This window comes from Haematobia irritans, chromosome 4 (genome assembly GCF_050003625.1).
Source record: "Haematobia irritans isolate KBUSLIRL chromosome 4, ASM5000362v1, whole genome shotgun sequence".
In the NCBI taxonomy this organism is placed as follows: Eukaryota; Metazoa; Arthropoda; class Insecta; order Diptera; family Muscidae; genus Haematobia; species Haematobia irritans.
Window position 1 is genome coordinate 186222833 of NC_134400.1, and position 10950 is coordinate 186233782.

The 10950-nt window shown below is 36.1% G+C and overlaps 1 protein-coding gene across 1 annotated transcript in view; it reads right to left on the reverse strand.

Annotated features, from left to right (window-relative positions):
• The window catches only part of Cep290 (Centrosomal protein 290kDa), a 30336-nt gene extending 26551 nt beyond the window's left edge, over positions 1–3785 (reverse strand). Inside the window, exons 1-3 of the mRNA XM_075307149.1 lie at positions 3410–3785; positions 3246–3346; positions 2967–3143 (exon numbers count right to left, since the gene is read on the reverse strand). Of these exons, the coding sequence (XP_075163264.1) occupies positions 2967–3143; positions 3246–3346; positions 3410–3635 (504 nt within the window). The 5' untranslated portion in view covers positions 3636–3785. The remainder of the gene's footprint in view (positions 1–2966; positions 3144–3245; positions 3347–3409) is intronic.
• Between the last annotated feature and the right edge of the window lie 7165 nt (positions 3786–10950).

The window sequence follows — 10950 nt, forward strand, 5'->3', positions numbered from 1 at the left end:
TTGTCAAAATTTTATTTCTATAGAAAATTTTGTCAAAATTTTATTTCTATAAACATTTTTATTTCTATAAACATTATTTCTATAAACACCACCATAGAATGGTGACGGGGGTATAATAAGTTTGTCATTCCGTTTGTAACACATCGAAATATCGATTTCCGACTATATAAAGTATATATATTCTTGATCAGGGAGAAATTCTAAGACGATATAACGATGTCCGTCTGTCCGTCTGTCTGTCTGTCTGTCTATTGTAATCAAGCTACAGTCTTCAATAATGAAGCAATCGTGCTGAAATTTTGCACAAACTCGTCTTTTGTCTGCAGGCAGGTCAAGTTCGAAGATGGGCTATATCGGACCAGGTTTTGATATAGTCCCCATATAAACCGACCTCCCGATTTGGGGTCTTGGACTTATAGAAATCGTAGTTTTTATCCAATTTGCCTGAAATCTAGAGGTATTTTGTGACCATAAAGAGGTGTGCCAAAAATGGTGAGTATCGGTACATGTTTTGGTATAGCCCTCATATAAACCGATCTCCCGATTTTACTTCTTGGGCTTATAGAAACCGCAGTTTTTATTCAATTTACCTGAAATTGGAAATCTAGAGGTATTATAGGACCACAAATACGTGTGCCAAAAATTGTGAGTATCGGTCCATATTTTGGTATAGCCCCCATATAGACCGATCTCCCGATTTTACTTCTTGGGCTTATAGAAACCGCAGTTTTTATTCAATTTACCTGAAATTGGAAATCTAGAGGTATTGTAGGACCACAAATACGTGTGCCAAAAATTGTGAGTATCGGCCCATGTTTTGGTATGGTCCCCATATAAAACGACCTCCCGATTTGGGGTCTTGGGCTTATAGAAACCGTAGTTTTTATCCAATTTGTCCGAAATTGGAAATCTAGAGGTATTTTAGGACCATAAAGAGGTGTGCCGAAAATGGTGAGTATTGGTCCATATTTTGGTATAGCCCCCATATAGACCGATCTCCCGATTTAACTCCTTGGGTTTCTAGATACCGTAGTTTTTATCTGATTTGCCTGAAATTGTAAATATTCTGGTTTTTAGGCTCACAAAAACGTGTATCGGATTAAGGTTTTATCGGTCCATTTGGTAATGTCTCCATATAGACCGACTTCACTTCTTGAGGGTGTAGAAGGCGCACAGATCATGAAAATTGCTTGAAACTCAATGTACAATTTCCAGATTTCACTTCTACAGATTTAAGATTTCAAATCAAGACGTTATTTTATAATTTTCTTGCACACTTACAAGAGATATTAATGATTCCTCTAAAACTCAAACAAAAATGGTTCTTATAAATTCAGAATTCGATAGAAAATTTTGTTGAGGACTATCCTCATAGGTGAAATCTTTAAATTTCCTCAAGCCCTCCTGAAGTTTCAAAGGAAACCCTAATATTTGGTTCATGGTGGTGGGTATTTAAGATTCGGCCCGGCCGAACTTAGTGCTGTATATACTTGTTATAGAAACTTTTGTCAACCTTTTATTTCCATAGAAAATTTTCTCAATGTTTTATTTCTATAGAAAATTTTGTCAAAATTTTATTTTTGTAGAAAATTTTGTCAAAATTTTATTTCTAAAGAAAATTTTGTCACGATTTTATTTCCGTAGAAAGTTTTGTCATTTGTTATTTCTATAGTCATTTTCTTTCGTCAAATTGTTTTTTTTTTAAGAAAATTTTGTCAAAATTTTATTTCTATAGAAAATTTGGTGAAATTTTTATTTGTATACAAAATTTGGTAATAATTTTAGTTCTACTCGTATAGAAAATTTTGTCAAAATGTTATTTATATGGAAAATTTTGGCAAAATTTTATTTCTATGGGAAATTTTGTCAAAATTTTATTTTTATAGAAAATTTGGTGAAAATTTTATTTCTATAGTAAATTTCGTCAAATTGTTTTTTTTTTAAATTTTGTCAAAATTTTATTTCTATAGAGCATTTTGTCAAAATTTATTTTCATAGAAAATGTTATTTCTATAGAAAATTGTGTCAAAAATTTTATTTCGATAGAAAATTTTGTTAACATTTTATTTCTATAGATTATTTCTGCTCCATTCTCTACGCCCGAGAATTGTGTATTTTTATACCATCCACCATAGGATGGGGGTATATTAACTTTGTCATTCCGTTTGTAACACATCGAAATATTGCTCTAAGACCCCATAAAGTATATATATTCTAGGTCGTGGTGAAATTTTGAGTCGATGTGAGCATGTCCGTCCGTCTGTTGAAATCACGCCAACTTCCGAACGAAACAAGCTATCGACTTGAAACTTGGCACAAATAGTTGTTATTGATGTAGGACCGATATGGTCCATTTGCAATACCATCCGATCCGGCTGAAATTTGGTAGATGGTGTCTCTAACAACCATGCAAAAATTGGTCCACATCGGTCCATAATTGTATATAGCCCCCATATAAACCGATCCCCCGATTTGGCTTGCGGAGCCTCTAAAAGAAGCAAATTTCATCCGATCCGGCTGAAATTTTGTACATGATGTTAATATATGGCCTCAAACACCCATGCAAAAATTGGTCGATATCGGTCCATAATTATATATAGGCCCCATATAAACCGATCCCCAGATTTGACCTCCGGTGCCTTTTGGAGAAGCAAAATTCATCCGATCTGGTTGAAATTTGGTACGTGGTGGTAGTATATGATATTTAACAACCATGCCAAAAGTGGTCCATATCAGTCTATAATCATTTATAGCCCCCATATAAACCGATCCCGAGATTTGGTTTTAGAGCCTCTTGGAGGAGCAAATTTCATCCGAGTTGAAACTTGTGGATGACAGTCTTTCGTAGAAGTTTCTACGCAATCCATGGTGGAGGGTACATAAGATTCGTCCTGACCGAACTTACGGCCGTATATACTTGTTTTTTAAATTTAATTAAATTAAAAGTTTCCCCAAAAACATCTTACCTCAATTTCCCTTAGCAAACGTTTAATGTGTTTATTTTTGGTATTGATATTTCGCAGTAATGTTTCCTGTTTATCCAGCTCCGATAAAGGATCCGAAGAATCCTTATCACTACCCTCGGCATTAGATGTGACAGCTTCCTGGAGTCGTTTTTGCAAGGAAAACATATCTTCCGTTAACTGGGGGGGATGGAATGGTGGGCGGGGAAAAGAAAATATTTTCCATGAAGGTTAAACAATCTTTTTAAGAAATATTGATTTTTTGTTTTGCTTATGACGTACCTCTTTAATTTTTCTTTTGTACTCTAGGCGTTCGTCTTCTAATTGGCTTAACATTCTCTTTAACTTTTCATTTTCATCCACCAAACGGTCATGTTGGGATTCTATAATAAAAAATGTAGAATAGTAGTGTAGTGCTATGGGTTATATACTTACGTTGTACTTACCCAAACTACCTTGATCCTTAGCATCCAATTCGGCTTCCAGCTCTTGCACTTGCCTTCCTTTAAAATCTAAAACGGCTAGACTCAAATCTAAAGTTTTGCGTAATGATTTCTTAGGTAAATCCTCTATGACCCTGGCCAATTGTAAAATGGTCTCATAGACTTCTTCCTTTTGTTTAGGGGAGAATTCTTTAAATTTTCGTACTGATACCACCTCGGGAAGTTCCATAGTTAAAGGCCGAATGTAAGCATTTATATTGGAAGTTAAGGATTTTGCGTTTTGATGGTAATCGCGGAAGGTAACACTTCAATTATTTAATTTTCTTAGTTAGTTTTCATTTCTTTTTCAAACATATTTTTTTTTTAATTATTTTCGATTTTTCCGAACAAAATCGTCTGACACTTTCAACTGAGGCCTCTATAGTGAGAATATGCCAACGATTACCATTGAAACATGGTTACCCTGGTAACCGATCTACCACGAAAGTGAAAATGTAAACATTTGCATGTGTGCGTGTGTGTGTGTGTGTGATAACTGTATTTGTTGGCCCGGCTAAAATTCTTTATTGTGGTTGTTTTTGTTAAACCTGTTCCACGTGTTAACGAGGGTTGATTTTTTTTGTTTACTTCTTTTTTTTTTGTTTTTGTTTCAGTTTTATTTTGATTCCTTTATTTGATTGTAAGGATTCCAATCGTTTTCTAACTGTATTACGTTTCAAAGGAGAGAGAAGCCAAACAATGACATTGAACTTGGTCATATGGTAGAGGAAAACATAATGTGAAAAGGAATATGGAAATTTTTAATTAGAAAAGTTTAACGTTGTTGACAGAGACCAAAGGAAGGTGAAGAGCATGCTTCATTTGATACACAGACAAAGTGAAAGTAAAACCTAAATATAGTGCATGGAGACCACAACTTTATTTGGATGAACTTCATTTTATGGTTTCCTCAGACGAATGAAACATAGTTGTCCACCTGTTTGCCTGGGTGTTTAGACAATTCAAATTCTCAAAGAAATTAATCAGACTAATTCAAAAAGTTGATACAGCATAATCGGGCGGGGACGACTTTATTATACCCTGCACCACTTTGTAGATGCACATTTTCGATACCATATCAAATCCGTCGATTGTGTTAGGTGCTATATATAAAGGGTTTAGTTTCCATATACATACATATTGAAGTCTGACTCGATCTGGACAAAGTTTGTTAGACTTCTACAAAATCTATTGACTTAAAATTTAAGTCGGCCAATGCTCTGAGGTGGAATACAAACTTACTAAAAAACAAGCAAGGAAAGTCTAAAGTAGGGCGAGGCCGACTATATTATATACCCTGCACCACTTTGTATATCTAAATTTTCGATACCATCTGAAATCCTTCAAATTTGTTGGGTGCTATATAAAGGGTGATTTGTTAAGAGCTTGATAACTTTTTTTTAAAAAAAACGCATAAAATTTGCAAAATCTCATCGGTTCTTTATTTGAAACGTTAGATTGGTCCATGACATTTACTTTTTGAAGATAATTTCATTTAAATGTTGACCGCGGCTGCGTCTTAGGTGGTCCATTCGGAAAGTCCAATTTTGGGCAACTTTTTCGAGCATTTCGGCCGGAATAGCCCGAATTTCTTCGGAAATGTTGTCTTCCAAAGCTGGAATAGTTGCTGGCTTATTTCTGTAGACTTTAGACTTGACGTAGCCTCACAAAAAATAGTCTAAAGGCGTCAAATCGCATGATCTTGGTGGCCAACTTACCGGTCCATTTCTTGAGATGAATTGTTCTCCGAAGTTTTCCCTCAAAATGGCCATAGAATCGCGAGCTGTGTGGCATGTAGCGCCATCTTGTTGAAACCACATGTCAACCAAGTTCAGTTCTTCCATTTTTGGCAACAAAAAGTTTGTTAGCATCGAACGATAGCGATCGCCATTCACCGTAACGTTGCGTCCAACAGCATCTTTGAAAAAATACGGTCCAATGATTCCACCAGCGTACAAACCACACCAAACAGTGCATTTTTCGGGATGCATGGGCAGTTCTTGAACGGCTTCTGGTTGCTCTTCACTCCAAATGCGGCAATTTTGCTTATTTACGTAGCCATTCAACCAGAAATGAGCCTCATCGCTGAACAAAATTTGTCGATAAACACATTTCGAACCGAACACTGATTTTGGTAATAAAATTCAATGATTTGCAAGCGTTGCTCGTTAGTAAGTCTATTCATGATGAAATGTCAAAGCATACTGAGCATCTTTCTCTTTGACACCATGTCTGAAATCCCACGTGATCTGTCAAATACTAATGCATGAAAATCCTAACCTCAAAAGAATCACCCTTTATAAAGCTTTATGTTCCAATAAACATACATTTAAATCTGAACCGACAATATATTTAAGACTTCTTAGAAAATCTATTGACTTAAAATTTAATTCAGTTAATGCGCTGGGGTGGAACACAATGTTAGTAAAAATAATACCCTGTTCCACAGTGTGGAGCAGGGTATAACAACTAAGGAAAGTCTAAAATCGGACAGGGCCGACTATGTTATACCCTGCACCACTTTGTAGATCTAAATTTTCGATACCATATCACATCCGTCGAATGTGTTGGGTGCTATATATAAAGGTTTGTCCCAAATACATACATTTAAATATCACTCGATCTGGACAGAATTTGATAGACTTCTACAAAATCTATAGACTCAAAATTTAAGTTGGCTAATGCACTAGGGTGGAACACAATTTTAGTAAAAAAAAAATATGGGAAACATTTAAATCTGAAGCAATTTTAAGGAAACTTCGCAAAATTTTATTTATGATTTATCGCTCGATATATATGTATTAGAAGTTTAGGAAAATTAGTGTAATTTTTAGAACTTTTCGACTAAGCAGTGGCGATTTTACAAGGAAAATGTTGGTATTTTGACCATTTTTGTCGAAATCAGAAAAACTTATATATGGGAGCTCTATCTAAGTCTGAACCGATTTCATTCAAATTTGGCACACATGACTATATTACTAATTGTACTTCTAGTGCAAAATTTCAACCAAATTGGGCCAAAACTCTGGCTTCTGAGGCCATATAAGTCCATATCGGGCGAAAAATATATATGGAAGCTATATCTAAATCTGAACCGATTTCAATCAAATTCGACATACACGACTATACAACCAATTGTACTCTTTGTGCAAAATTTCAACCAAATTGGGCCAAAACTCTGGCTTCTGGGGCCATATAAGTCTATATCGGGCGAAAAATATATATGGAAGCTATATCTAAATCTGAACCGATTTCAATAAAATTTGGCACACATGACTATACTACCAATTGTACTCCTTGTGCAAAATTTCAAGCTAATCGGGATAAAACTCTGGCTTCTGGGTCCATATAAGTCCATATCGGGCGAAAGATATATATGGGAGCTATATCTAAATCTGAATCGATTTCAACCAAATTTGGCACGCGTAGCTACAATGCTAAATCTACTCCCTGTGCAAAATTTCAACCAAATTGGGCCAAAACTCTGGCTTTTAGGACCATATTAGTCCATATCGGGCGAAAGATATATATGGGAGCTATATCTAAATCTGAACCGATTTCTATTAAATTTTGCACACTTGACTATATTTCTAATTGTACTCCTAGTGCAAAATTTCAACCAAATTCGGCCAAAAATCTGGCTTCTGGGGCCATATAAGTTCATATCGGGCGAAAGATATATATGGGAGCTATATCTAATTCTGAACCGATTTCAATCAAACTTTGCACACTTGACTATACGACTAAGTGTTATGTTTGTACAAAATTTCAAGCAAATCGGTATAAAAATCTGGCTGCTGGATCCATATTAGTGCATATCGGGCGAAAGATATATATGGGAGCTATATCTAAATCTGAACCGATTTCTTCCAAAATCAATAGGGTTCTATTCTGTCCCAATTTAGGAACATGTGCCAAATTTGAAGGCGATTGGACTTAAATTGCAACCTAGACTTTGATCACAAAAATGTGTTCACAGACAGACGGACGGACGGACGGACAGACGGACAGACGGACATGGTTATATCGACTCAGGGACCCACCCTGAGCATTATTGCCAAAGACACCATGTGTCTATCTCGTCTCCTTCTGGGTGTTACAAACATATGCACTAACTTATAATACCCTGTTCCACAGTGTGGCGCAGGGTATAAAAATATGGGAAACATTTAAATCTGAAGCAATGTTAAGGAAACTTCGCAAACGTTTTTTATGATTTATCGCTCGATATATATGTATTAGAAGTTTAGGAAAATTAGAGTCATTTTTACAACTTTTCGACTAAGCAATGGCGATTTTACAAGGAAAATGTTGGTATTTTGACAATTTTTGTCGAAATCAGAAAAACATATATATGGGAGCTATATCTAAATCTGAATCGATTTCAACAAAATTTGGCACACTTGACTACACTACTAATTGTACTCCAAGTGCAAAATTTCAACCAAATTGGGGTAAAATTCTGGCTTCTGGGACCGTATTAGTCCATATCGGGCGGAAGATATATATGGAAGTTATATGTAAATCTGAACTGAGTTCTTCCAAAATCAATAGGGTTCTATTCTGAGCCAAAACACATACTTGTGCAAATTTGAAGTCGATTGGATTAAAACTGCCACCTAGACTTTGATTAAAAAAATGTGTTCACGGACAGACGGACATGGCTATATCGACTCAGGAGCCCACCCTGAGCATTTTTGCCAAAGACACCACCATGGGTGTTGCAAACATATGCACTAACTTACCTGTTCCACAATGTGGCGCAGGGTATAAAAATTTGACAAAAATTTCTGTAGAAATAAAATTTTGGTAGATTGTTTTTGGCGATATGGACCAATGTTTGTGTGATTGGCGATCGGCTATATATATAACTATAGACCGATATGGACCAATTTTTGCATGACGCAATGTACCGAAAAACGATTGGGATGAATTTTGCTCCTCCAAGAGGTTCCGGAGGTCAAATCTGGGGATCGGTTTATATGGGGGCTATATAATTATGGACCGATATGGACCAATTTTTGCAAGGTTGTTAGAGACCATATACTAACTACATGTACCAAATTTCAACGGGATCGAAGGAATTTTGGTCAACGGAATCGAATGAATTTTGGTCCAAAATATTACAGCAGATATCGACTACTGTTTTTAGCACATATTCTTCTATTAGTGTAGCAGTCACATAGAGTCAATTCATATGATGACTACATCGGAAATGGAAGAAAATTTCATTCAAATTGAGCCAACGAAACATTTCCACAGACGTAACGAAAAATTGTCATTATACCCTGCGCCACACTGTGGAACAGGGTATTATAAGTTAGTGCATATGTTTGTAACACCCAGAAGGAGACGAGATAGACACATGGTGTCTTTGGCAATAATGCTCAGGGTAGGTCCCTGAGTCGATATAACCATGACCGTCTGTCCGTCCGTCCGTCTGTCTGTCTGTGAACACATTTTTGTGATCAAAGTCTAGGTCGCAATTTAAGTCCAATCGCCTTCAAATTTGGCACATGTTTCTAGTTTGGGTCAGAATAGAACCCTATTGATTTTGGAAGAAATCGGTTCAGATTTAGATATAGCTCCCATATATATCTTTCGCCTGATATGCGCTAATATGGACCCAGCAGCCAGAGTTTTATACCGATTTGCTTGAAATTTTGTACAAACATAACACTTAGACGTATAGTCAAGTGTGCAAAATTTGATTGAAATCGGTTCAGATTTAGATATAGCTCCCATATAGACCTTTCGCCCGATTTGGACTTATATGGCCCAGAAGCCAGATTTTTTGCCGAATTTGGTTGAAATTTTGCACTAGGAGTACAATTAGTTGTATAGTCAAGTGTGCAAAATTTGATTGAAATCGGTTTAGATTTAGATATAGCTCCCATATATATCTTTCGCCCGATATGGACTAATATGGTCCTCAAAGCCAGAGTTTTGGCCCAATTTGGTTGAAATTTTGCACAGGGAGTAGATTTAGCATTGTAGCTATGAGTGCCGAATTTGGTTGAAATCGATTCAGATTAAGATATAGCTCCCATATATATCTTTCGCCCGATATGGACTAATGTGGTCCTCAAAGCCAGAGTTTTGGCCCAATTTGGTTGAAATTTTTCACAGGAAGTAGATTTAGCATTGTAGCTATGCGTGCCAAATTTGATTGAAATCGGTTCGGATTTATATATAGCTCCCATATATAGCTTTCGCCTGATTTAGACTCATATGACCACAGAGGCCAATTTGTAACTCCGATTTAGTTGAAATTTTGCACAGGGAGTAGAATTAGCATTGTAGCTATGCGTGTCAAATTTGGTTGATATCGGTTCAGATTTAGATATAGCTCCAATATATAGCTTTCGGCCGATTTACACTCATATGACCACAGAGGCCAATTTTTTGCTCCGATTTAGTTGAAATTTTGCACAGGGAGTAGAATTGGCATTGTAGCTATGCGTGCAAAGTTTTGTTGAAATCGGTTCAGATTTTGATATATCTTCCATATATAGCTTTCGCCCGATTTCCACTCATATGACCACAGAGGCCAATTTTTAACTCCGATTTAGTTGAAATTTTGCACAGGGAGTAGAATTAGTATTGTTGCTACGCGTGCCAAATTTGGTTGAAATCGGTTCAGATTTATATATAGCTCCCATATATAGCTTTCGCCTGATTTAGACTCATATGACCACAGAGGCCAATTTGTAACTCCGATTTAGTTGAAATTTTGCACAGGGAGTAGAATTAGCATTGTAGCTATGCGTGTCAAATTTGCTTAGTCGAAAAGTTGTAAAACTGACTCTAACTTTCCTAAACTTCTAATACATATATATCGAGCGATAAATCATAAATAAACTTTTGCGAAGTTGCGATTTGCTTGAAATTTTGTACAAACATAACACTTAGACGTATAGTCAAGTGTGCAAAATTTGATTGAAATCGGTTCAGATTTAGATATAGCTCCCATATAGACCTTTCGCCCGATTTGGACTTATATGGCCCAGAAGCCAGATTTTTTGCCGAATTTGGTTGAAATTTTGCACTAGGAGTACAATTAGTTGTATAGTCAAGTGTGCAAAATTTGATTGAAATCGGTTTAGATTTAGATATAGCTCCCATATATATCTTTCGCCCGATATGGACTAATATGGTCCTCAAAGCCAGAGTTTTGGCCCAATTTGGTTGAAATTTTGCACAGGGAGTAGATTTAGCATTGTAGCTATGCGTGCCGAATTTGGTTGAAATCGATTCAGATTAAGATATAGCTCCCATATATATCTTTCGCACATTGTGTTTCATCCCAGGGCGTTAGCCGATTTAAATTTTAATTCTAGAGTTTTTGTAGAAGTACAAAAAATTGTTTGCATTAAAAGTATTTGTATCTGGAAATGCAAACTTTTATATAGCTCCCATAAAATTTTAAGTAGTTGAGATGGTAACACAAATGTTTGTCTACATAGTGGTGCAGGTCGGCCCCGACCGACTTTAGACTTTCCTTA